General features: G+C 46.0%; 1 protein-coding gene across 3 annotated transcripts in view; it reads right to left on the bottom strand.

The window, feature by feature from the left end:
• The window catches only part of UGGT1 (UDP-glucose glycoprotein glucosyltransferase 1), a 1,185,714-nt gene that overhangs the window by 821,163 nt on the left and 336,749 nt on the right, over positions 1-27,802 (bottom strand). For all 3 annotated transcript variants that reach the window (XM_069213734.1, XM_069213736.1, XM_069213735.1), the window contains exons 13-14: positions 20,415-20,565; positions 6,030-6,149 (exon numbers count right to left, since the gene is read on the bottom strand). In XM_069213734.1, coding sequence (XP_069069835.1) covers positions 6,030-6,149; positions 20,415-20,565 — 271 coding nt within the window. The remainder of the gene's footprint in view (positions 1-6,029; positions 6,150-20,414; positions 20,566-27,802) is intronic.

Here is a 27,802-nt window from a genome sequence, read left to right as displayed (position 1 = left end):
CTTTTGTAGTTCCTTGGGAAGATGCTCGATGAGGTGTTGCATCTCATCCCAATGGGCTCTGTCATAGCGCGCAAGTAGTGCTTGAGAGTTAGCGATGCGCCACTGGTTTGCAGCTTGTACTGCGACTCTTTTCCCAGCTGCATCGAACTTGCGGCTCTCTTTATCTGGGGGTGGTGCATCCCCAGATGTGTGGGAGTTGGCTCTTTTCCGAGCTGCTCCTACTATGACGGAATCTGGTGGCAGCTGTGTGGTGATGAAAACAGGGTCTGTAGGAGGTGCCTTATACTTCTTTTCCACCCTTGGCGTTATTGCCCTACTTTTGACCGGCTCCTTGAATATTTCCTTTGCGTGCCGAAGCATACCTGGCAGCATAGGCAGGCTTTGGTAGGAGCTGTGGGTGGAGGAGAGGGTGTTGAATAAAAAGTCATCCTCGACTTGTTCTGAGTGGAGGTTTACGTTGTGGAATTGTGCTGCTCTAGCCACCACTTGAGAGTATGCTGAGCTGTCTTCTGGTGGTGAGGGCTTTGTTGGATATGCCTCCGGACTGTTGTCCGACACTGGGGCGTCATATAAGTCCCAAGCGTCTTGATCCTGGTCACCTTGGCTCATGGTGGTGTGAGCCGGGGAATGTGACGGAGTTTGCGCTGGTGAGACGTTAATTACAGGTGGAGGAGAGGGTGGCGGAGTCACCTTTTTCACCATTTTTGTTTGTGGCGCCTGGTCTGTTTGAAACTCCAGTCTCCTTATTCTCCTAATAGGGGGAAGGGTGCTTATTCTTCCTGTTCCCTGCTGTATGAAAATACGTTTTTGCGTATGGTCCACTTCGGTGGATTGCAGCTCTTCCTCAAACCTATGCTTTCGCATCTGAGAGGACAGTGATTGCTCCTCTGTATAAGAGCCTGGACCTGGGTCGGTTACGGGTTGTTTCGGCACTGAAACCCTACCTGTATCTTTTTTCGGCTCCGAGGTGGCTTTTTTCTTTTTGGGAGCCGAAACCTCTCGGCGTCGATCTTCGTCGGTGCCGCTGTCTCGGCGTCGAGCCGCTTCTACACCGCTATCTCGGTGTCGTTGCTTTTCTCCAGCACTTTCTCGATCCCGAGAAGGCTGCGTGCCGGTGACGATCTCGGCACTGTTTGGGCCTTTTTCGGTGCCGATGGTCGGTCACCGAATTTATGGGTGGAGCCATGGCCTGGTGGCAGTGGCGTCCCCTGGGCCTTATCACTTTTCTTATGTGTTGTTTTCGACGTCTTACTCACGGTTCTTTGATCGTCGAATTCCTCGGAGTCCGATTCGTGGATCGAAAAGGTTTCTTCTTCCTCTTGTTCCTCGAACTCTCAGTGCGCTGTCGGCGTGGACGCCATCTGAAGTCTCCTGGCTCGACGGTCACGGAGTGTCTTTCGGGACCGGAACGCACGACAGGCCTCGCAAGTCTCTTCACTGTGCTCAGGTGACAGGCACAGGTTACAGACCAAATGTTGGTCTGTATACGGGTATTTGTTGTGGCATTTGGGACAAAAACGGAACGGGGTCCGTTCCATCGGCGTTGTTCGACACGCGGTCGGGCCGACCAGGCCCCGACGGGGGATCGAAAACTACCCCGAAGGGCACCGGAGCGCGTCGATCTTCGATGCGGTGTTGAATCTAACTACGCCGATCCCGAACGCAACAATACCGACGAAAATCTTCCGATATTAACTAACTTTCCGTTCCGAAACTCGGAGCGACAGGAACACGTCCGAACCCGATGGCGGAAAGAAAACAATCGAAGATGGAGTCGACGCCCATGCGCAATGGAGACAGAAGGAGGAGTCACTCGGTCCCGTGACTCGAAAGACTTCTTCGAAGAAAAACAACTTGTAACACTCCGACCCAACACCAGATGGCGAGCTATGCAGAACATGTGTATCTACAGCGACAGATGCCATCGAACGTAAATGTTTTTTTCAGTGCAGTGAACGGCGCAGCCTTGGGAGGAGAGCCTTGAAAGGTTGGCCAGTTTTCAATGTTTTTCTTCCAATTCTGACCTACAGTAGCCAGCATGTTTGAGTATTTCTCTTTCATGGAAGGTTTTTTTTTCCAGAAAGCCCTTTCGGTTCTTTAAAGACATAAAAAGGTGGCCCTGCTCAGTAGCAAATGAATTTCCAAGACCTTGGTCAGGATTAGACATCGAATGCCTCACACACACACACACACACACATTTGTCTCCCATGAGGGTGGATATCTCTTTCTCGCAGTTGAACGGGGTCATCTTCTTGCTGGCATTAGAAAGATGAAGAGCTTGGCAGGCCCTACGGTGATGAATTTGTACTTTGTTTGCTTTGCAATTATGCTATAATATAATCACATATATTTGCTGTGTACATTGCAATTGAGAATCATTTTGATATATTTTCCTTTCATTGCTGGGACTATTTTTAAACGTGTACTTTCGACCTACTAATCATATTTTTTAGAAACCTCGTGGTGAAGTAGTAATAAATGTCTTCTTTGAACTGAGAAGTGCATTCCAGAGATTTTTGTCAGCTCTGTCATTAGTGAAAGCAAAATAAGTCCCCTCCAAAACCTGGTTGACATCTGACAGATAGCCTGGGTGCTGGGCCCACTAAGACTTCATATTAGACTGAGAGCCTGAATATGGCACCTGGCATAGTTGATGAGCAGGATGCTGGATGCCAAGATGCACAGAGGCTCACAGTCATCCTCACCAAGACTCAGAGCTGAGGCTGAAATATCCAGATCATAGTCAGTTTCTCATGGACTTATTGTTATAGGGGGAAGGTCTGAAACGGCACCCTGTTCAGGACAGCTCTGATGAAAGAGCGTCTCTTCAAAGGCATCAGGTGTAACTTTGGCATCTTACAGTGAACCCAAACAATGTCAGGAGGTTTGCCATTGTCTTGTGGTAGTCTACAACTGTCTGTGGTGAGCTTGCCTTCAACAGTCCGTCATAAAGGTAGGAAAAAAATGGAATCTCCAAAATCTGAAGTTGTGCTGCGACCACTGCCATCACTTTTGTAAACACCCGAGGGGCACTGGTGAGGCCCAAGGGGAGCATGGCAAATTGAAAATGCTCCTAGCCCAACTTAAAACACAAGTACAGTCTGTGGTACTGCAGGAAGTGTACAAGAAAATAGGTGTACTGCAGCTCAAAAGCCAGCCTCCTGTATCTAGTTGAGAAGTATATGGGCCAATGTGTGAATCCTGAATTTGTCCTTCTGTAAGAAGACTTTCAGAGAGCAGAGATCTAAAATGGGACAAAGGCTTCTGTCCTACTTCGGCACGAGAAAATAAAGAGCGTAACAGTCAGTCCCTATGTCTGGGGTTGGAACCCTCTCTACGGCTTCTTTGGCCTAAAGAGCCTGCACTTCTTCAAATAAGATGGACAGGTAATCTTCTGAAATTAGCAAGATGTGGAGGAGGTGCAGCGGATATAAAAGGAATGGCGGGGTATAGCCTCATTGAACCATCCGAATTATTCATATGTGGGATGTTATCTTTTGCCAGCCTTGGAGAAAATCTGATCCTGCCACCCACAGGATGGTTGTATGCCACTAAGGACATACTTAAGCAGCGTGGAGGCTGATGCCACATAGGGAGGGGATGGGACAGTGCTCTGTCACTCGTGGACTGGGTGTCGTATGCTTGACCCCTGTTGCTGACCCCAAAAGGTTTGAGGAGGGGGGGTGGAAAGGGTGGGGGGGTTTTGAGTCTGTTGCAAGGGCAGTGGGCCTTAGAGGTATGCCAACACTCCGGGGTACCTTGAAACCAGACAGGTGCGATCCATCAAACAGCATGTCCATCAGTGAGGCCTGTCTGTCCCTAGAGAAGCCAGTGGATCTCATACAAGCATGCCACCAAGCACCACTTTGGTGTGCTCTGCCCCAGCAGCTGGTAGTGTCCAGCCCAGAAACGATAATATATTTTGCGGCATCCTGATCATCCTGGATGGTTTGATCCAGGTTAGCCCACATCTCCTCCAGGACTGCCAACAAGAATTTGCTAACTTTGCCCCGGGATGGGTTTATCTTCCAGCAAACAGTTGACACTGACTAATTGGAAGACTAGACTTGCAGAGGAAAGCATAAATTTCCCAAAAGCTTTTGTTGATTCTGACTCTGTTTGAGGAAGTCTTGGGAAATCAATTGGTGTTCATTGTACTGGTAGAAGCCAGAACCACCAAACTTTCTGGCATAGGGTGCTGCATCAAGAGTCAGGGAGTCCTGGACCCATCCTTTTCTGCCTAGCAACCGCAGTGTTCACAGCTGGACAGGAACAGGGCTTAAACCAGGTGCCCCATCAGGGTGTTAGTCAGGGCTCCATTAAATGGATGCAAGAGTTCAGATGAATTTTGTTCAGGTTGCAAACGCCTGTCAGTACGTTAGTTTTGACTTCCATAACTGGCAGTTGCAAATCAAATAGTTCCACTGCCCACCTCATTACCGGGGCAAAAGAGGCACTCTCCTGTTGATAGCCTAGGGGGAAGAACAACACCCAGGAAGGTGTCGAACCCACTATCTTGCTCACTGGCCTGCTGCAAGTCAATGTAGACATTGTATCATCATAGTGTGGAGGAAAATAATCACACTCATCTCCCTTGTTATCATCAAAGGCTGGTTGGCTCTCAATAGAGTCTGAGCCAAAAAGTTGTTAGAGCACTAGGATGCGGCTCTGAGGCAAAGTTCTGTCTGAGTTGGTCTGAACTGCCAATAAGTTACTTGGTACTGCTTTAGGACATGACCTAATTTGGTGCCAAGATGAATTTGACTCAGAGTAAAATAGGACTAGGAGAACGGTGTATTCCTCCTGTGCCACTGAAGCGAACATATAAGTCAAAGGAACTGATGTGGATTTTGATGCCTGAATGGAATTTGGCTCCAATGTAGAAGCGGAATCTGCAGGGCGTTAAGGAGGCACAGACAGTAGATACGCTGGCTATAACCTAACTCAATCCCTCTCTGGATGCTGGGACCCAAGGTTGTGCCAAAGGCAGCGAGTACAATTGGGCCTCGCTAAAGGCCTCGATTTGCTACTATGTCACCAATGGACCAGGAAAGATGGGGTGCATGAGAATCATTTGGTGGGGGACCAAGGGGAGAAAAAAGGCATCCTGGTGTCCTCAAAACTTCTCATGGAGAGAGTGTCAGGGCTGGGAAAAATCCTGCTTGGCCTTCTGGTGCTTTCAGTAACACTAAGTCAAAACGGAAGTCCACGATGAGGACTTGTCAAAGAAACAGCCTCAAGAGTGAGAACGGGTCCTCACCCTCAACTTCAAGTGGTAGCTGGATTTCCGCAACTTCTTTCAGTGTTCAGCAATGTATAGTTTTGCTTTGCCTTTGGATTCTTAAGGGCACACTCCTCCCAGTATTTGGAGTTGTGCGCTGAACCCAAACACCGGAGGCACAGAGTGGGGTTCCTGTCACAGACATTTGTTTTTGCAATAGCCCCTACAAGTCTTAAATCTTGTAAATTTAGGGAGCAACATAGTTCACTTGCACACCGGGAACAAGTGGAATTTTGTAAGAAAAAAATCAACTGACCAGGAAAATGTTGGAAGAGAGCTCCAGGCCCACTTGTGAAGGAGCAGGAGGAAAGGAACTGTTACTGATGCTTAAGGGTGGAGCTTATATGCAGCCCTATCATCACTTCTGGGATGGAACAAAGTGAACGCAGAGTCACAAGGCACCACCTACTGAAACGCAGTACCAATGCTGTTTAAACTTTTGGATCCAGTTTGTCCCCTGGGGATATTCTAAAGTTCTACTGTTAGAAGTATCCATCAGAAACTACATTATTGACCATGTGTTTTTTTACAGTTGTAGATTTACCTCCCTAAAGGAAGACTAATACATCAAAATGTGCTTCACCAGCCGGTAACAAAAGCCTAGGTCGGTACATGTTTTTTTAAGAATTCAATTCAAAGGATTAACCCGGGAACCATTTCATGTACAAAGGCATGCAGTTGATGCAGATACATTTTTCATAATAGATTACTTTCATATTTCTGTTTATTAAGAATCCTTCAACTTACAAAGTTGTGGAAGTTCTTTCTGATCTGTCGGATGACACCAGGGAATGTGGGACGCAGAAGTTCCTGAACATTGGAAGGCCATGAGTTGTACCTGCTGTCCAGCTCAAGGTTGTTGATCCACTGAAATTGGAAAAAAAAACAAGTGAAGATGCACTTCAATGAATATCCATAAAAATCTCACAGTACTTTTATCCCCACTCAAGTGTCTCCTTCCAAGAATAAGTCTGTGACAACCTGCTTTTTAAATTATTGTACAGTCATACTCAAAATTTCAATCTTCCAGTTACTCACTTCAGCAAACCAAACTCCTGACTACCTCCTTTCCCATTTCCTGAAATAAAGATTTTTTCAACTTTCCAGATACAGTTTTGCACACTCCATACACATCACAAATTAGCAACATAGACTTTCTCTTGATCAAGTGCCCGCTTCTTTATTGAGAAGAGTAAAACAATTTCATTTTGACTTAAGGCTGGCATAGGCAAGAAATCTATAATTGTGTGCCATTTGGGAGCTACAGGTTACACAAAGGCTACAAGGCTTGAGTAGGCTTTAATTATAGAAAACATGCAGAATGAATATGATTACATAACTTGTTTGTTTTAATAATGAATGCAAATTCTCAACAGTTATTAGGTAAAAGGGAAAGTCAATTAACTACCTTGCTATTTGGCAGCACTGGTTGATAGGAACTTGCCCGAACAATAGCAACAGCGTATACACACAGGAATCTTTCAAACACTACTACAAAGCTTCAACCAGAGTGTTTATGGCCCACAGGGCCTACTTCCCCAGTGGCACAAAATCGAAACAAATCAACACAACATTGCAGATGTGTATGAAACAGAAAAACTGTAGCCAACTATTAAATTAGACATGAAAAAAAATCATGGTGGGATGGATCTAGGAACTCTAGGTCCAAAAGCATGGAAAAAGCTCAACCTCACACGACCCTCTACAACATGGACACTTCAGATGTACAAAAGGATTGTAAAGCTAGCCTTCATATTCAGCCTCATCAAAGAAAGTCTCAAAGAAAAATGATAATTAGTAAACAGTTTTAAAAGAAAACACTGCTTACCTATGGCAATCAATTTGAGCTTGTAGTGCTGTAGATTCATATGTGCTGCACACTCCTGCCATCTAGTGTTGGGAGTAAATGCTACAAGTTGTTTTTCTCCAAAGTAGAGGTTTCAATTTAAAGGTGGCTTGTGATACCTCACATGAAACCCACAACTTACCAGGAAATAGACACCACCTTAGATTGTGTTCTCCCACCGGGGGGAAAATAATTATGCATTGAGATGCAAAGCAGGAAGGTCTAAGTGTAGTGGTGTATGTGTTTGTAAATCTGTACTTAATTATGAATTACTGTTCGAAACGTCATACTGTGATCTTGAGTCCAGGGACATGGGAGAACATGTGAATCTACAGCCCTACAACCTGCAGACGGACATAAATACATACATTTAAAATGGACAGAGTTGCTTGGTCTTCCAAAAGCATTTCTTACAGCCAATGTAGTACCTAAGTGTTCTTTTAACATCTAAAGGATGTAAGGGCTTTTCTGCAACTGATCGAGTATGGTGGAGAAAAAGGTTGGCAAAGCAATAGTTTGGTAGACTTGAAAAGGGAAAAAAACCTTAGACAGAAAGCAAGGGTGTGCTCTAAGGACAATCCCATCTTTGAACACGCTAATACATGGCACCTCTACCGTGAGGGTCTGGAGTTAACTAAATCTATACAGTGAAGTGACCTCAATAAGGAAAGCCATGTTCCATGAAAGGAACTGCACTGGGCAAGAGTGTAATGCATCAAATGGAGGCCCTGTGAGCTGTTAGAATAATGTTGATATCCCATGAAGGGACTGGTGGCATTCTAAGAGGAATCACACTTTTAAGGCCTTCCATAAAAGCTTTATCAACAGGCATCTTGCAGATTGACTAGTGTTTTCCATTTTGCGGGTAAGCAGCTAGGGTGACTAGGAGTACTCTTTTCGAAGAGTATAATAGTCCTGCCTTTAGGTGGCGGAGCAATTAACATATGATGTTTTATACTGAGGCCTACAAGGATTGCTTACAGAAACTGTTAGAAGAGTGGACCCTTCTTTTCCATTTTTGGCACTTACTAAGTTTCTCATTTTTTTAAGCATCTGTATGCACTCTTCTGGAGGCTCAAATCATCCAGATTTGAAGAGTTTAGTTGCCAATTCACACTATCCAGCAACCCTATGGTTGAGATGCTGCAGTGGACCTTGGTGCTGTGTGAGGAAGTCTGGATCTACAGAAAACCGTACAAGGTGATTAGTGGACATTGCTAGAAGAAGTAGTGGAGTAAAGCATTCACTAATATCCCTGTCCGGTTCATTCATACAGCAGTGCCCACTGGAGTGGATCATCTAGGATATGAATTCTCAGTGTGTTTACTGATGCGTTCTGCTGAGTATCTCCACAGAACAGATGTACAGCCTAATAACGTGTTCCGCCAGCAGAAGATCTGATGGCAAATGGCCAATGCCAAATTATCTGTGCCATCTTGGATAACTGTGCTGAGCATGTACCACCACCCCCTACCTTTTTTTTTGTTTTTGTTTTGTTGCAGGTAGGTACCCAATGATCATGTTGCCTTTATGAATTAGCATTATTTTGCTGAAAATTAATCTGTTACATGTTTAGAGTGCTAGCTGAATTGCTGTCAGTTTGAGTACAGTGATGTGCCTATATTTACGTTGCTAAGACCATTGGCCTGGGATTGCCACATAACCCATGTGAGCACCCAAATGCAAAAATTTTCCAATTTCAGTGGATGGTCACCTGCATCTAGAAAGTCTTGTAATGACCTGCCCAGCATCAAATTCTTGTTGTTTCACCACTGCAGTTTGCACTGAACCCCAGGCTGCACCAACACTAGACCCTCACTAACAAGTCACTTGTGACTACTGTCTTGCAAGGCACTCTTCCAAATGATGCATGTACAGCCAAACATTTGATTTTATTGCAATACAAAAAGCCATCATTTTCAAGTTTCATTATCTTTCTCACTGTCTCATGAACAGACGTCTGGTAAAGTGAAAGCAGCCTTTGAACTGCCATCACTAGGTCTTTCTTTGTCACTGTATTGAGTATGGGTTAAAAGAACGGTTGTATCTGCTGGGGAAAAAGGTGAGATTTTCACATTGACAGTGAACCCCAATGTATGTAAGAGTGAGACAGTTTGTTGAGTGTGAGTATGGCATTCAGCTCGACTGTTGCTCTTTACCAGGTAGACATCCAGGTATGGTGAGACAAGAATGGTACTGCAGTACAGGTGCACTGCTACAACAGGCAAGCATTTGGCGAACACTCAACAGGAAGTTGTGACCCCAAAAAGTAGCACTTTGAACTGATAATGCATTCCACTTACCATGAACTCAAAGTACTGGTGGTATGCCGGGAGACAGATATGTAAGTAAAAGTCTCTGGGACTGAAGGGTGTCATTAAGTCCCTGACAGAGAGCAGCAAAATTGTGTCTTGGAAAGCTGTCATACTGAAACACTAACATAATATTCTAAATGGGGACCTGAAAGTCGACAGTCAGTGCATTGTCCTATCTCTCTCGGGGATGAGAAGGTACAAGGAATAAATTCCCTATTAGTGCTGATGGAGTTGAACAAGTCAGATTGCTTCCTTTTGAAGCAATGTCTGCACTCCCGCTTTCAGAAGTTTTTGGTGATCCTGGCTGATGTTGTGCCAGTGTGATGGAATATTGGGTGGTGTGGTATAAACTCCATGCAATAGCCATGGCCAACATAAGACAGTGCCCCTTAGCTGATATTTTCTACCCCAAGAGTTGCTGAAAGGTTAGGGGGAATATATGGTGGTCACTTCTAGGAGGCAGAGGTGCCCTTGCTCTGGTACTTCGGACTTATCACAGCTATTGTCCAGGAAACCACCTCCAAAGTACAACGCGGCAGACTAAATCTCCTAAAACCTCTGTCCTGGCTGGCACAGAGAAAGTTTGGGCGGGGAGAGTGGTCACTGACTTGGTTCCTACTCTTGCCTGCTGCCTGTGACACACTGTCCTTGTTGGCTGCCTTTGGAATGCCTTTGCTGTGTCTGCATCTTTATTTTTGCACATCTTATATAATCTAGAGTGCACCTGTAGGACTATCCAAAGGCACACTGATGTGAAGCTGTTTGTTCTCAGATCAGAAACCACATACTAGCAACAGGGATCTATTGAAGTAGAATGCTAGTGTTGTTTTTCTGGAGGAAGTGTCAGCTATATCTAGGGCACATCAGATGTTGGTAGTCAAGTGGATTTTCCCTTTCTGTACATGCTCTTTGCTATGCTTTCTGTAGGCTTGGGAGAGATGCTTCACTAACTGTTTCATCTCCCCCAGAGGTTTCTGCAAGACCTTGACAGTAACTCTGTAGACCTGCATATGCACCACTATACCTACAGCTACCCACTTGCCAGCAACAACAACTGACTTACTCTGTCAGCTGGAGGGGAATCCCCTATACCCTGAGTGAAAGCCCTTGTACATGCTATATACACCAGAAGCAAATGTGGTGGGGCATTAACTTTAATATAGATATGTTCTTCTGGGTGCCGGCTTAAGATTTTTTCTCAACCCTGGGTACGAGGACACTGGATCAGACAGGGTCTTTGACATTTTCTGCCAATCATTTGAGCATGCAGAAACTGTACAGATCACTTCGTTTTTGACAGTGTCCAACTGAGGAAGCCCCCCTCTTCATCTAACACGAAGTTGTACTTTGTGGTGGTCAGCTGCAGGCTGGATGATGTAGTGGTATGTGGTGGTCATAATGCCAGGTGGTGATAGCTTGATGGAGTATGGTCCCAAAGGCAGGTTGTCTTGCGGATCAACATTAGTCATGCCACGGGTAATTTCCGTTGTCTGTAGGTATTTGCTCTTCACAGGGATCTGGCTAATCTGCAGTGTCCTGGTAGGAGTCTGTATGAACAGAGTGTGGTGGAGACAGAGATAGCATAGAGGACTAATCAGCTGCTGATGTGGGGTCCCCTCTGCTTTGTCTCCTTAAGAACACAACATGCTCTCAGCTCTTCAGAGATCACTTCCTCGAGTGTGAATCAATGTTCTTGTTGGGGGCTGACCAGTTAAAGGTAATCTTGGTTAAATTTTACTTAATTGTGTTCTGTTTCCCAGAGTCTGAAATGTGTTTCTAGGGCTTAAAATTTGTTATCTGCTTTACTGTTTTACGGTATGGGGGCTAGCATTTTCACATCTGTAACCTTGTGAAGCTACCTCCTTCAGAAAGGTTAACATCCTAGTTGAACACTCAGGAGGCGGGCATTGAAGGGAAAAAACCAGGACATGCGTAGGACTGCAGTGCAGACGTGGCAAAGACAAGCCTCTCTGCACCGGTCTTTGTCCATTCCATGGACAGCGCCAGTCCCCATGGCCGTTTTAATCCAAGTATGGTTCTATCAACTGATTTCTTTAAAAAAAAACACAACAGTAAACTGCCCCAGTGCGGCATTACTACTGATCTTACCTGCTTGGAGGGAGCGGTACCATGTAAACACTGCAAATGTGCGCTTGCCATTAGATGTTCTACTGAGCAACCCTCAGTGAGTGAGTCTCTTGACGGTGGACTTATTAATGCTTGGTACCTCCCTAAACATGCTCAAGAAGTACATGGCCTGGTTACTGATCTTCATTTAGATATTTTTGTTCATCACGGAGTCTTGGCTCAAACCTTGGTCCATCCCAGAAATCTCAATTGCTCTCCCCCGGGCTATGCTTTCCTCAGATGTGGTAGATCTGAGGGACGTTTTAAAGGCTTAGCCATTAACTTTCAAAATTCATTCCAATTTATCTCTTTTGAGGAGAGCAATGTGAAGGGGGTCGAAAATGTGGGTTTTTGTCGTAAAATGAGTCCTTCACTGGATGCTTAATATATCACCCGCCTAGATAATTTACCAGCTTCTTGGCCACTCTAGGGCATACTCCAATATGCCAACTTCACCTTATTAGGCGATTTTATTTACCACTTTGACAATCTAGAGAATCTCAATGCTAAAAGTCTCAGAGACACCCTATTAATATTAGGCCTCTCTCAATTAGTAGTAGGCCCCACATACTGACAGTGGATGTTAGTTGTCTAACTCCCAACCTGACAGGAGCCCTCCTTACCTGCACGAATGGGGGAAAATCATGAGTTCTAATCTTACTACCTGGCTGGCCACAACATTTACGCAACAACCCCCCTCCTTTTACGGGAAGGCTTCTGTGTGATCTTGACTTGTTCAATCAATTGATTGTGGGTACGGCTAATGAACTATCTCTTCTAGTTCGTCTTGGCAAACACCGCCCCACTCCATATGCACCATGGTACACACCTATTTTAGCTGAAGAAAACTCTACGGCAAACAGCGTTTGACCTACAAATCTGAGGACTTGACTAACGTCAGGCTGGCCCAGAAATCTTACCACAATTTAATTAGGGATGGCAAAAAGCCTTTTTCACCCACCAAGCTGATTAAGCTACTGGACTCAAAAAGATCTTTCAAATTTCCAAATCTTTCTTGCAGCCTAAAGACATTTCCCTCTCACAATCCCTATTCGATAAGATATCCACCTTCTTTGAAGAAAAGATATTAACATTACAACGTTGTTTCACAGACTCCTGTCCTAAACCCAGCCAGTTACATGGAGAGGTTTCACACCCCACGTTAACCACTTTTTAGGAGATTTTGTTATCGCAATCACAACAAGCCATTCTTTTGTGCAAATCTGGCTCTCTCCATGTCATCCCGGTCCCTCAGCCATTTTACATAATGTCGTTGACAAGGAGAATCCAGATATCAAACAGCTATTAAATACTTTTCTTTCCAAGGTTTAAGTCCCTAAATTTTGGAAAGTGGTGGTGGTAAAACCACTGCTAATTTCAGGCCTATCTATCTGCTTCCAGTGTTGGACAAAATTTTGGAGAAAACAGAACAGCCAACTGCCTTCCTATCTTGAAAGTTCCAATTCTCTCCACCTTTGCCAATCTGGCTTCAGACCTAAGCATTCCACAGAGTCTGTCTAGTTAAAAGTCTCTGAAACCATTAAAATGACAATGGATTCTGGTAACAACGCTGTCTTGATCCTGTTGGATCTTTCTAAAGCATTGATACCATTTCCCATTCAATTCTCCTTCAGGGTATTCCTGAGATTTGCATTTCACCCAAGGTCCTGGCCAGGGTCAGATCTTTTTTTTGGCAGATAGAAAACAATTGGTAACTATTGGATAGTACTCCTTGGCAGAGATATCAGTGGTGTTTGGTGTCCCTCAAGGCTCATCACTTAGCCCTGCGTTATTTAATGTCTATATGGCCCCTGTGATATTCTTGATAACATCCTATGTAATTTCAACCACTTCGTTTGCTGACGAAATGCAATTGATCATATCTTTTTATAAGGATTCTTTTGGGTCCAAACTGAAACTTAAGAACTGTTTTGCTAACATCATCTGTTAAAGGAAAAAAAAAAAATGTAAAATGCAACATTGATAAAACTGAAATTCTTCTGTTTGATAAGGCAAATCTGTTCTCCTCTACCATATGGTGGCTGAACTCTATGTCCCCTCCCTCCTGCCACAGCAGAAATGGCAAAAATTCTGAAAGTCAAATTGTTAACAGACTTTTCTTCTGCCTTCAACTTATCAAGTGTCTCGTAAATGTTTTTTGATGATTATGGGTGTCATTATGACCCCGGCGGTCAGTGATAATGTGGTGGTAGTACCGCCAACAGGCTGGCGGTACATACCGCCACATTAGGACACTGGTGGGTTTGGCTGCAGCCAACCTGCCAATTTACCATACCAACTGCAATGGAGGTAGCAGACGCCAGGCCGGAGACAGGAATCTCCAGCCCAGAGGCTGCTAATGTACCGTCGGTGGCATCACGTCTCTGCCTACTGCCATGGTTTTTGTGGTGTTCGCAACGCCACGAAAACCATGGCGGTAGGCCCTACCAGTGACAGGGAACTCCTTCCCTGTCACTAGTAGGAGGCTCATCCACACCCCAACACACTTCCCCAGACGCCCCCCCACCCACACTCTCCCCCCCCCCCCTTTCAGGTCCCCCACCACCACTTCACGCACACTTGCAGGCACACACCACGCATACACACACTCACTCAGGCATATACGCATTCATTCACATATGCGTCCGTACATTCTCGCACACATCCGCACACACATTCACACTGACACGCTTCCATGTATCTATTCATACACGCATTCTCACACATGCATATGCCCACGCAAACATTCAAGCACACACACATTTATGCACACACCCCCCACACACACACACAACCCCCCCCTTTGTCGGAAACCCGACTTACCTGCATCCAGGGGGTCTTCCGGCAGGGTACAGGACAAGGCGCGGCTACCGCCAGCCGAACACCGCCAGGTCGTATTATTTTTCATAATACGGCTTGCGGCGATCTACTGGCGTGGCGCTGCTGGTGGTAGCAGCACCACCCGCCAGTATCACCACAGCCGGATTTCCGCCCTTCTTGTGGCAGAAATCTGGCTGTGGTCATAATTTGGCGGACGGATGTTCGCCGTGGCGACGGTCTTTTGACTGATGTTAGCCGTGGGACAGTCTTTTGGCGGCCATCACCACGGCAGTAGGCGGCATTTACTGCCATTGTCTTAATGAATATATTGTAAACCACAGAGGGTAACCCATAAAAAACCCAATAGGGTCTAGGTGAAATCTTATTACCAAATAACAAGGACCCCTTAGGAAACAATTCTCACACACCTATTCCTTTACATCATACCCCAAAATACAGCATAGAATCCTCTATTTTATCTCCAAAATGTATTGGTTACTTCTCTATATACAACATTTACAATCCCCCATCAAAACAACAAACAAGCATTTACAATGCAACGGGTCTCGCGTTTGCTCATGTTAGAGCTGATCGCGTTGTAAACTCCTAACCCGACTATTCACCCATCGGGCAAAAGTGCATTTGTGTACACAACCCGACAAAGTGAAATTAACTATGCTCGACTTCTGCCAAGCAAGATCGCGCTCGTAAATTAGAGAAAAAGAAGTCCACGAGCCCGATGGAAAACAGCGAGCCTCGCATGTTTTCTGTACTTGGTCGCTGCGATCGAGGAGGTCTAGCCACCGGAAAAGGCATGACGTATGCTTGCCTTCAACTAATGAAAGCAAGCAGATTTTATTATGCAAGCCCACAAACCAATAAAAAACACAGACGTGAAGTTGACAGGGCTCAGAGCCCTTTTCTAAATACAAAAGCGTCTTGCTGCGATACGCATGCGCGAGCGCATGCAACGCAGGCTCGACCCTAAAAAGAAGGACAGAAAAAGAGTGCAACTGGATCAAGTGCTCGTGAATATGAGAAAAGAGAAAGAATAATCAATTCCCACAATACAATTCAAAAGGTTAAATTATATATGTAAGCCTGTTGGTTGTTCCTTTTATCACATTGAATCAAAAAAATAAATTTGAGCAAGATTCAATCTCCAATTTTAGTCCTTCTAAAGAACAAAACAAATCCAGGCTAAAGCAACATCGTCGACGTTTCGACCCCCTCTTGCTCATAGGCCCGCTCCCGGTTTCACCACGGGTCTTCCTCAGGACTAAACGACTTGGGACAATGTAAGGAATAGGCAGCCCACCGTTGGGGGATCAAGGCAACCCCAAAGTTACCACACCAGCATCTCAGGGCCGGTCAGGTGCAGACGTCAAAGTGGTGCCCAAAACACATAGGCGCCTATGGAGAACAGGGGTGCTCCGGTCCCATTCTGCCAGCAGGTAAGTACATGTGTCCTCGGGGGCAGACCAGGGGGGTTTGGTAGAGCACTGGGGGTGGACACAAGTAGGCACACAAAACACACTCTCAGCGGCACAGGGGCGGCCGGGTGCAGTGTGCAAAGCAGGCGTCGGGTTTCAGGTAGGAAACAATGGAGGGACCCGGGGGGTCACTCTAGCGGTGCAGGCAGGTACAGGGGGGACTTCGCGGGACAGCCAGCACCTGGGCAAGGCAGAGGGTCGCCTGGGGGTCACTCCTGCGCTGAAGTTCGGTTCCTTCAGGTCCTGGGGGCTGCGGGTGCAGTGTTGGTTCCAGGCGTCGGGTTCCTTGTTACAGGCAGTCACAGTCAGGGGGAGCCTCTGGATTCTCTCTGCAGGCCTTGCTGTGGGGGCTCAGGGCGGTCTTATCTGGTTACTCACGGGCTCGCAGTCGCCGGGGAGTCCTCCCTGAGGTGTTGGTTCTCTGAACCTTGAGCCTGGGCGTTGGTTGCAGAGTGAGAAGTCTCACGCTTCCGGCGGGAAACGTGCAGTCTTTGGAAGTTGCTTCTTTGTTGCAAAGAAGTAGCTGATTTTGAACAGGGCCGCTGTTCAAGGGAGTTTCTTGGTCCTTTAGTCCAGGGCAGTCCCCCGAGGCTTCGTAGGTCGCTGGTCCCTGTCGGATGCGTCGCTGGTTGCAGGTTTTCGAAGTTGGAGACAGGCCAGTAGGGCTGGGGCCAAAGCAGTTGTTGTCTTACGTCTTCTCTGCAGGCTTGTAGGTCAGCCGTCCCTCTTGTTTCTTTAGGTTGCAGGAATCTGATTTCCTGGGGTGCCCCTAAATACTGAATTTAGGGGTGTTTTTAGGTCTGGGGGGTAGTCGCCAATGGCTACTGTCCTTGAGGGTGGCTACACCCTCTTTGTGCCTCCTCCCTGTGGGGAGGGGACACATCCCTAATCCTATTGGGGGAATCCTCCAAACTCAAGATGGAGGATTTCTCAAAGGCAGGGGTCACCTCTGCATAGGACACCTTAGGGGCTGTCCTAACTGGTGGGTGACTCCTCCTTGTTTTTCTCATTATCTCCTCCAGCCTTGCTGCCAAAAGTGGGGGCAGTGGCCGGAGGGGGCGGGCATCTCCACTAGCTGGGATGCCCTGGGGTGGTGTAACAAAAGGAGTGAGCCTTTGAGGCTCACCGACAGGTGTTACAGTACCTGCAGGGGGAGGTGAGAAGCACCTCCACCATGTACAGGCTTTGTTCCTGGCCACAGAGTGACATAGGCACTCTCCCCATGTGGCCAGCAACATGTCTGGTGTGTGGCAGGCTGGCAGAAACTGGTCAGCCTACACTAGAAGTCGGATTGGTATTCAGGGGGTATCTCTAAGGTGCCCCTCTGGGTGTATGTTACAATAAATTGCACACTGCCATCAGTGTGCATTTATTGTGCTGAGAAGTTTGATACCAAACTTCCCAGTTTTCAGTGCAACCATTATGGATCTGTGGAGTTCGTGTTTGACAAACTCCCAGACCATATACTCTTATGGCTATCCTGCACTTACAATGTCTAAGGTTTTGCTTAGGCATTGTAGTGACATAGTGCTCATGCACATATGCCCTCACCTGTGGTAAAGTGCACCCTGCCTTAGGGCTGTAAGGCCTGCTAGAGGGGTGACTTACCTATGCCACAGGCAGTGTGAGGTTGGCATGGCACCCTGAGGGGAGTTCTATGTCAACTCTGTAATTTACTCCCTACCAGCACACACAAGCTGTGAGGCAGTGTGCATGTGCTGAGTGAGGGGTCCCCAGGGTGGCATAAGACAAGCTGCAGCCCTTAGAGACCTTCCCTGGTCACAGGGCCCTTGGTACGAGGGGTACCAGTTACAAGGGACTTACCTGAGTGCCAGGGTTGTGCCAATTATGGAGACAAAGGTACAGTATAGGGAAAGAACACGGGTGCTTGGCCCTGGTTAGCAGGGTCCCAGCACACTTTCAATCAAAACTTAGCATCAGCAAAGGCAAAAGGGTAGGGGGTAACCATGCCAAGGAGGCATTTCCTTACATTGTCCCAAGTCGTTTAGTCCTGAGGAAGACCCGTGGTGAAACCGGGAGCGGGCCCAAGAGCAAGAGGGGGTCGAAACGTCGACGATGTTGCTTTAGCCTGGATTTGTTTTGTTCTTTAAAAGGACTAAAATTGGAGATTGAATCTTGCTCAAATTATTTTTTTGATTCAATGTGATAAAAGGAACAACCAACAGGCTTACATATATAATTTAACCTTTTGAATTGTAATGTGGGAATTGATTATTCTTTCTCTTTTCTCATATTCACGAGCACTTGATCCAGTTGCACTCTTTTTCTGTCCTCCTTTTTAGGGTCGAGCCTGAGTTGCATGCGCTCGCGCATGCGTATCGCAGCAAGACGCTTTTGTATTTAGAAAAGGGCTCTGAGCCCTGTCAACTTCACGTCTGTGTTTTTTATTGGTTTGTGGGCTTGCATAATAAAATCTGCTTGCTTTCATTAGTTGAAGGCAAACATACGTCATGCCTTTTCCGGTGGCTAGCCCTCCTCGAGCACAGCGACCAAGTACAGAAAACATGCGAGGCTCGCTGTTTTCCATCGGGCTCGTGGACTTCTTTTTCTCTAATTTACGAGCGCGATCTTGCTTGGCAGAAGTCGAGCATAGTTAATTTCACTTTGTCGGGTTGTGTACACAAATGCACTTTTGCCCGATAGGTGAAAAGTCGGGTTACCTTCCTCTGTCAATGCCTTTTGATTGTTCCTTTTTTGCACTGATTCATAGGTGCAGTTGGCGTTTGAGCTAGCGCCAGGATGCTTAGTGTTTAAATATCATTCATTCATTTACTCATTTGACCAGAGACTGGGTGTACATCGATCCTTCTGTGTCTCATACCAGTCTGCTCACCTCTTGGTCTTCTGGCAACAGCCTACTTAGTACTGAGGATAATGCTGGCCTCAAGATAGACTTCACCATTGATCTTCGTTACAAGGTTGGCTATATACTCTCCCAAGGCCAAGGTGGAGAGTCTCAGCACTCAGGTTCGAGTCCAGGATCTCAAGGCTTTGCTGAAGCTGAGGTGGACTTTCAGGGAAGGGGTGACTTGGGAGCAGTGGGCAGTGCAGACTGCAGAGTCCTTTACAGAGTTAGTTTGGTGACTGAGGCATGGCCCTCTCCAGACTGTTCCCTAATCTGGAGTCTTGGGCTCAATTCGAGGCCGAACCCCAGAGGGAAGATCATCCAAATATGATGCCTGTAAAACTCAACGTGTAGCCGTTTTCATCTATGAAGATTCCTCAAGATCCTTGAGAAGGTTTTTCTCCTAAGTCAGAGGCAAGACCTATTTAGAAATCTACTCCCCATGGTTCCCAGTAGTATCATAGGGTCTACACCTTTCACTGTCCGAGCAGGTTCACTTGATGTCATCAATATTCTATAAGGCACCCACCTACTAACTCTTTTGTGGTATGTGGTGTGTTTTTACAACAAATGGCCCCATTAGGTTGAACAGGTTGATTCTTCATAGTCCTTTGGGAGAAAGAAGTTGCACATCCAATGTTGGTCTGACCAAAATAACTCACTGTTGCAACTGAGACTGAATTTAACAGGTGTATTTTAGATACCCCTTCATGTAACCATAAGTCATTATTATACAACCTGGCCACAAGGATTTCAGTTCGGTGTTGGTTCTCAAGCAGTTGACGGTAACACAATGTCCAGGATGTCACCACTGAAAATCTGGTTCTGTAGCACACCTGTTCCCAATTTTAAGAGATATTCCCAAACCTGGTGGCGATTATAAACAGTCTAGAATGGAGCCTCAGTTCAGTGCACTGCGAGTTTCAGGTTAGGAATCATGAGTTACCTCAAAACAGAAACTTCTACTTCAAAGAAATACGGCTTTGTAAAGTTCACAATCAACATCAAACGTCATGGATGAGCAGAGGGTGTGATCTACATTACCAAATGCTGCAAACTAAAATTTCCTTACTTGGTAACAATTATTGCCACTTTGTTTTGCATCTCCCCCTCCAACATACCTCCAAGGGCTTTTAACACCTCGTAGCCTGCATACTAAGTGTGGAGATTAACAGTTAACAAATTAATGCACCAAAAAAATGGTGTTGACAAGAACACATACTAGAATACTCTTTTCCACTGACCAGGCACAACTGGTATGCTTATTAATCATTTTACTTTGCTTTTAAGTGCTCAGGCAGCAGACGCATACTTCCCAGCCTCACAAAATCACACATTATCTAATGGCACCAACAACATACTGCACAGACCTTGGATGAAGGGAGGCAGAGAACCTTCAGAAAATCTTATCCACAACCTTAAAAGATGATTCTCTGCAATGGCAAACTCTATAATCTAGAACATGAATGTTTATTCACCATGAATGACTGTGTGATAGAGGCATCATATGTAAGCATCGAACAAACTGTATGAAAACATAACACTACAACTTAATTGCAAGGTAGCCAGATCACTACAAACATTACAAATGGCTAAGTATTAGAGAGAGCTTAAGTAATAGAGAAAAACCTAAATTAGTTTCTATGTCCTTTCAGTCTCACTTACTGCAATGGCTGAGGTCCGGATGTCCACGGCATAGTCTGAATCGGATGGCTGAATGTTCAGCTTCAGAATGTCATGTAAGGCAACACCCTCAATTCCCATCTTATGCAATCCCTCCATTACGCGAACTTCACTGCGTAGAGTGTCAAACAGACTAAAATAGAAGAAGTTAAGTGTGTCAGAAATACGAAAAAGAAACTGCTTGGAGGAGCTAAAAAAAAAAGTACAAAAAGAAAACAACACAAGGAATGAATAAGGCAGCTTGGGATACTATGGCAATCAACTGGCACACAAATTTAATTACTAAGTAATTAAAATGGTGACACAAGTGTACAAAACCTAATTGTGTAGAACTCTCAAGTTTTGTTATAGTCACTGGAATCCCGTCTGATATTTCAGCATATGGTACGACTTAGCAATATAATATGAATAAATAGAGGCAGAAGGGACACAGTAGGTGAGGTATAGCTTTAGAGTACTGTAACTGTTAAAGAAAAAACACGCTTATTAGAAAGGAGTTAAGCTTTGCCATGTGAACTGGGATATATATGAATGAAACAGTTTTACAGTTGCAAAGATTTTAATACCCAAAATCACGTTTTTGTTCCGTGACCACAAAACAGTGTGAAGCCAAGTACAATAGCCACAATGTGAGTAAAAAAAGTATTTTGAACACTCAAGTTGCCACTTGTGACACCAACTGAGTCGAAAAGGAAAGCTGGTGTGCACTGGATGCCCATCTTCTTTGAGAGCAGGCAGTATAGTAGCAATATAGTAGCAGTTTGCAGCCACAACTACTGAACTATAGAGGACCACTGCATGCTCCTCCCTCAGCCGTTCCTTGAAAGTAAACTCTTATTTCTTAAAACAGCATTTTGGGAATGTGAATTCAGGAATAGAGATATGTTGTTCCTTTCAGCCATTTGCAGGGACTCACAAAGGGCTTCTTACTCATACATATTAAGGAAGAAGGAGTTTTTACAATCTCTGCAAATGGGTGTTTTGTGTTGTGATGGATTCATATGTCACTCCCCACACAAAAAGGTCAGGCTGAAAATTTGACTTATGAAAACGCTACTACTGCCTGAATTGAATGAAACCTTACCTTAGGATATCAGGCCCACGGATTTCCAGGCATGAAGCTCAGAGAGATCTAAATTTGATATATTCCAGCAGGTGGCTCTACAAACTAAAGACCTCAAAGGTAATCCTCTGTGTTCAACCTGAATCAGGGTTAAGGATTATGAGTAAATCCTGCACTTCCAATAATTTGCCAAGACGCATTACACCAGTAAAAACCCCGATGACATGTCATTGGGAAAACGTGTGCAGAAAGTTGGAAAACCTATAGAAATTAAAGTATAAACAGATTCACAAAGTTATTCCCCATCTGTAAAGAAATGCCTTTTTTGCATGGTCATCCCCAAGTTGTTTTGACTCATGCTGCTGGTTTATTGGCTCAAAGTGCACTGAGGCCTGCTAACCAGAGCTCAGTGGCAGTGCCCTGACCCTAAAGTGTATGTCGGAAAGGCTATACCCAATTGGAAATGGCTAACTTAATTGTAAGTACCTAGTAAATGGCATCCTGGTACCCAGGGCATGTAAGTTAGAGGGGTACCCCAGGACTAGCAGCACTGATTGAGCCACCCTGGAGGGCCTCCATGCAAAACAAGCCTCCGAGTCTGCCACTGCAGACTGGTAGAGCAATTGTGCACTGCTAACTCGACTTGGCAAAGCTACCACTTCCCTGGACAGGTGTGGCAGGCATACTGAGCCTAAAAGCAGGGTGTAACTTATGACACGGGCAGGGCATGTACTTTACTTACGGTAAAATACACAAAACAACCAAAAGACTTGGTCATCCAATTCGAGAGGACGGGGTTACAAGCTGACCCCACAGCTGTGCTAACTACTGAACGGTGCAACCAACGTGGGCATTCCACGGTATCAAACAAATCACTACATTAAGCCTGATTTGAATCCCAAGTCGAAATTGATGTTACATGTTGCAGTGTGCAGCTTTAGTAAAGGTGCCACTTTGTTGCCTTCAAAACTTTTGAACAAGAGAACTCTAAGAGATATCTAAGAGACATCTAATTGTCCTTATGTTCACAGCACAGAGACGTAACTGCTGAAGAAGCCTCCTGGGGCAAGTTGGCAGCCCAATGTCTTCAAGCTGCCACCAACGCCACCGTGCAGCACAGAGGACAAAGACCTGTTGCACAGAGTGTGCTGAGCCCGGGAGTGCTGTCAGAGAGTTGCCAAAATTCTCAGAAGGAAAGTTACTATGCCAGGAAAGAGTGGCCTATGACCACAACAACAGGCAATTGGTAGACCAGAGATGACTTTATGAGATATCGACTCTGCAACCAGGCCCACCCTCACCATAATCCTGGTCTGAGGAATTCCTGCAGGAAGACCACCCCCGAACATTGCGCTACACCCACAGCATCCTTAACGCATCTTCATCTCTTGCACCAGAACAACTCCACAGAAATCCATTGCAACATGGATGAAGTGCCTTCAACTTCTGAAGGGCTGCTTCTCATGTGAAGTTAACTGTTCTTGAGGACTTTGCTGGTCCCCTCTGACTAACTTCCTGCAGGAGTTGGTCACCCCAAGTACTTCTAAGCAAATGCATTAACACTTACCTAAGTTTTCCATGAAAATGTTTTCAAGTGTCCAATTTGTTGACTTTGCACAGGCTTGTTAGCTGTTGAGTGAAATTGCTTCGATTTATTCTTGCTTATAAAATCTACTTCTCCAGAACCCTTTGGTTGATCTTTTTCGTTCTAATGTCTGAATTCATACAAAAATACAATCTATTTTTATAAATTGATGTCGGATTTTTTGAGGGCCATGTCAATTTCTTCATAAATTGTTTTGTTGCAGGTTGAATGCTCAACACCTCCTGCCCAGTGCCACAGTTACCCAGGACTGAGCTGAGGGTTTGACAAACGAAACCCAAAGGTCCTGGTAAATATTACACAGTGAGATCCCACAACCACACCATATAATACACTCCATTTCCTGACACCATTCCACATGTGTAATCGTATAGTAATGCAACACCAATTATTTACTTTGCTCCATAGTATCAGTAAATCTGGATGGAGTATTACCTCACTAAATTTCCCACCAACATGTAATGAGGACTTACATTGGATGGTAGCTAATCAGGGTAGTGAGGGCTCTCATGAAGAATCCCAGGGAAAAAATTACTACTGATTGACAGTCAGTCAGTCAACAAAGAATCCAGAAGAGTAGCCCACTTCTTTGTTGACAGTTCAAAGACAACTTACTTAAGATCACTTGAAAATACTAAGATGGAACCTATGAGTGGCGTGGCTTGATCACTTAACAGGGCAGCCGTGGCTTGTGGGAGCTTCAAGTGCAGGGCAGGATGTCGAAGGCTTTGTTGGCACCATAGGTTGCACAAGCATTGATGATTTTGTTAGCACTAAGTGCTGCTGCAGGTGTAAGGGCTGTGTGCCCCTTCAATGTCTGCCACAGTGGCCCGGAACCTGATTGGGATCAAGCACAGTGTCATCCTGTCTTGCCTCCAAGGCACGCTGTTGTCCTCTGCCAGCACCTGAAGGCTGTGGTGCGTCAAGGAGATGGTGGGAGGGCTGTGGGTGTAGTCTTTTGGATGTGCAGGGATCTGGGGACCTTGAATACTCACAATCTGTGGAGTTGTCTTTGTCCTGGGTCCTGTTCCTGATGCGGTTGCCCTTCCAAAGGTTCCTCAGACGACTTCGACTCAGCACAGTAGTCCTTATGTTGGCTGGAGTATTCAGAAGTGAAATAGTGAGGGCTGCATCCCCCTCCATGGTAACGTCCTCTTCTTCCTTGTGTCCGATCTCTAGCAGTTACTCTTCATCTGCAGAGAATTCAGCCTCCACTGCCATTCTCCATGGTATAAGCTAGGTATAGGTTGTGTCTGGAGTATCAGCTTTTCTTATTCTTGAACAAGCCACAGGAAGTGCAGTCATGCTCGTTGTTCTCCAGCAACAAGCAGACATTGTGCTGGTCAGAGTATCATATTTTGCCCAGCTTCTCAAGGGCACTTCCTGAAAAGTCTCCTTTTTATTTTATCTTCCAACATCCAGAGCCGAACATTATTGGTGGAACTTGGAAGAGACTTGTGTTGAAATCGACCCAAATGGAATGGTCACTGAAAAACTTAAATCTGAGGACTGAACATGACACAGGAGAGTTGTATTCTTCGAGTAGAAGCCGCTTCCAAAGTTCGCAAAAGCGTCGAAGATGCTCAGAGCTCCAGCACAATCCTTCAGAAACCCAATGGCAGAGAAAAAAATTAAATCTAACAAAGGAGCCGTTGAACATGTGCATTCTCTGGAAGAGGAGGAGACTCAATGTCACTTCAGCAATAAAATACGTTTTCAAGAAAATCAAGTTGTAGAGTCCAAGCCCAACACTAGTTGGCAGAAGTGTGCATTGCATGTGTATCTGCAGCCAACACTTGCTACAAATGCAGCCAACACTTGCTACAAATACCACTTTCCCTTTAACAGGATTCTTGTAATACTCTAAACATTTCAATAAAATGTTCCATCAGCCAAGTGGTATTTGGTGGTATGACGAGGATATGACCTTCACGTAGAAAGACATGAAATCAGACCACTGCCTTGGTGAATCCAACTTGATAGACAATTCCAGTAAAGCTCTAGCCACCGTAGGAGCAGAAGAACTTCACAAAGACTAGGACTTGGGGTATACTGCGGGATGATTCACAATACGTACAAACTTCCAACTTAAGGTTTTAGGTGGTTCTAACAAATCAACAATGTTGAACCTCCCACAGGGAACTCCAACCACTATTCTGCACTCATGACTCCCCACGCAGTAAACAAGTTGGATATGTTTCCGAAATCCTCTGTGTCTACGCCTAGATTTGCATAATAGAAAAATCTGTTTGTTTTATTCTCCCTATCATGCTCTGCATAGCGTACTATGTAAGTCAATTTCATCAGAACACTACTATGCACTTGGGATACAACTAACAACTTGATGGTATCAGGACAAAATGAAAGGAGATTCGCTCAAGACGCTGATCTTCCTACACAATCTGGAAGAACCTAACTGCTTCACTATTAACTTTTGTCTCATGTACTAGCCTACCACAGTGGAATGGTCCAAAAGGCTTCTAACAATGACTTATCCCTGCTGGTATGTCTACCAGGCAATCATTTTTATTGCTATATCTGGCTCCCAGAATCTAGTACTTCACTTCATTCACGTGTAGGTTGCTCAGCCCCCTGGTGTATTAATGCCCTGGGTACCTAGGTACCATATACTAGGTGTAGGAAGTTGGCTCTGTATATACTATTTCAAAGTAAGAAATAGTGTGCAGAGAGTCCAAGGTTTCCCCTTAGAGGTAAGATAGTGGCAAAATTAGATAATTCTAATGCTCTATTTTGTGGTAGTGTGGTCGAGCAGTAGGCTTATCAGAGGGTAGTGTTAAGCATTTGTTGTACACACACAGGCAATACATGAGGAACACACACTCAAAGACTTACTCCAGGCCAATAGGTTTTTATATAGAAAAATATCCTTTCTTAGTTTATTTTAAGAACCACAGGTTCAAGATTTGCAGTAAACACTTTAAATGCAAGGTACTTCACTTAGATACTTTAGGAATTTTGAATAAAAGCAATATGTCCCAGGCAGAAGACAAGATTGCGGATCTTTAAGCCAAGGTCGCCCAGTTGCAGACTCGAACAGGTGAACTGCACCACAGAGCGGAGGATGCAGAAAACCGCACCAGGCGGAATAACTTGCACTTTGTGGGATTCCCGGAGGAAGCAAAGGCGGGACATGCCATTGATTTCTTGGAACGTTGGATTAAGTCATGGGTCCCTAACCAGCGACTTCGGGCGGTACCCAGAGGCCGATGATCGAGCAGTTCCTCAACTTCAAAGACCGAGACGCCATCCTTCGGCAGGCGAGAGCACACCCGGACCTCCGCTGGGACAATTATAGGATCCTCATCTTCCCCGACTACACCTGCGAGGTGCAGGCCAGGCAGCAATTGTATGAAGGGGTCAAGCAGAAGCTCCGGGCGATGCAGTTGACCTACATGCTCCTCTTCCCTCCTCGCCTCAAGGTTCTCCATGATGGAAAGTCCTTCTTCTTTGATTCCCCGGAGGCGGCTTGGTATTGGCTTACGGAGGAGCATCGGATAGCCCGGAGGGGCTCCCCCGGGCGGGGGGTGGGGTGAGAGACAGGCACCTGCTCCCAGCGGCTCCCCAGAGGTCCGGGGGGCGCAGGAGAACCCGGTCCCCCAGGAGGAGGCAGAGTGGCCTGTGCGCCGGGTCAGCGGAGGATGGCTGAGCTGGCCCGAGTCAGCCCGTGGATGGGACCACGCTGGGGGGCCCTGGCAGTGGGAGTCTAGTATCGGCCCCGGAGGTGGAGCACCTTAGCCAGTCCCCCCGGCTTTCTTGTGGCTGACCTCTCTGCGCCTTGTGTTGGAAGTGAGAGCATGAACGTCGACGTCCCCCCAGGACTGCACACAGGGCGGCCGAGGGCCGTATTGCAAAACTCCATCTTGAAGGAGGGGTCCAACACTCCACACTTACTGTTGACACACTGTATTTACAGTTTTGGGAGACAGATGCTTCTGGGTTGGAAGTATGGGGGGGTAGTTGGGGGGTGTGGAGGGATTGTTCGTACACTGTTGTCCATGGTTGGACTTGTGTTATGTTTTTCTGTTCTTGAATAGTTGGTCACAATGGGAGGCTCGGGTGGGCACATTCCATGGGAAGCAACCACATTTGTCCGTATGCTTGAGCAAGCTAAGCGGGTCCTCTCCTGGAACGTAAACTGACTCTTGGGACAAAATTAAGCAGTCCGCAGTCTTCTCCACTATCCGACGGTTTTCCCTGTCTGTGGTCCTGCTCCAGGAAACCCACCTGTGGGGTACTAGGTGCCCCTGTGCTCATGAGGGGGGGCTATGACAGAGCCTATTATGCTGGGTTCTCCAGGGGATCGAGAGGTGTGGCGGTGTTGCTGTATCGTTCCTTGCCACTAGTGATAGCGGGGCGGTACGTTGTGGTGTCCTGCTTGCTTGGGGGATACCCGGTCAATATTCTTAGTGTCTATGCCCCTTCAGGGGCTCGAGAGCGGTTCTTGACGTCCCTTAGGGGGGTGGTGGCGGGACTTCCCCCGGGAATCACCGTACTGGGAGGGGACTTTAACTCTGTTGTGGATCCTGAGGTTGACATCAAGGGGCACCCCGTCCTCAGGCCAAAGGGTGGGGGCATCCGGACTGTGCAGATGAATGGAGGATCTGGGTCTCTGCGATGTGTGGCGGGTTTGGCATCCCCATCTGTGGCAATACACCCATACATCGGCGGCGCACCACACCCAGG

The sequence above is a fragment of the Pleurodeles waltl genome, chromosome 11, assembly GCF_031143425.1.
Source record: "Pleurodeles waltl isolate 20211129_DDA chromosome 11, aPleWal1.hap1.20221129, whole genome shotgun sequence".
Classification (NCBI taxonomy): domain Eukaryota; kingdom Metazoa; phylum Chordata; class Amphibia; order Caudata; family Salamandridae; genus Pleurodeles; species Pleurodeles waltl.
Note: the sequence above shows the minus strand (reverse complement) of the source record. Positions and strands in the feature narration are given on the sequence as shown.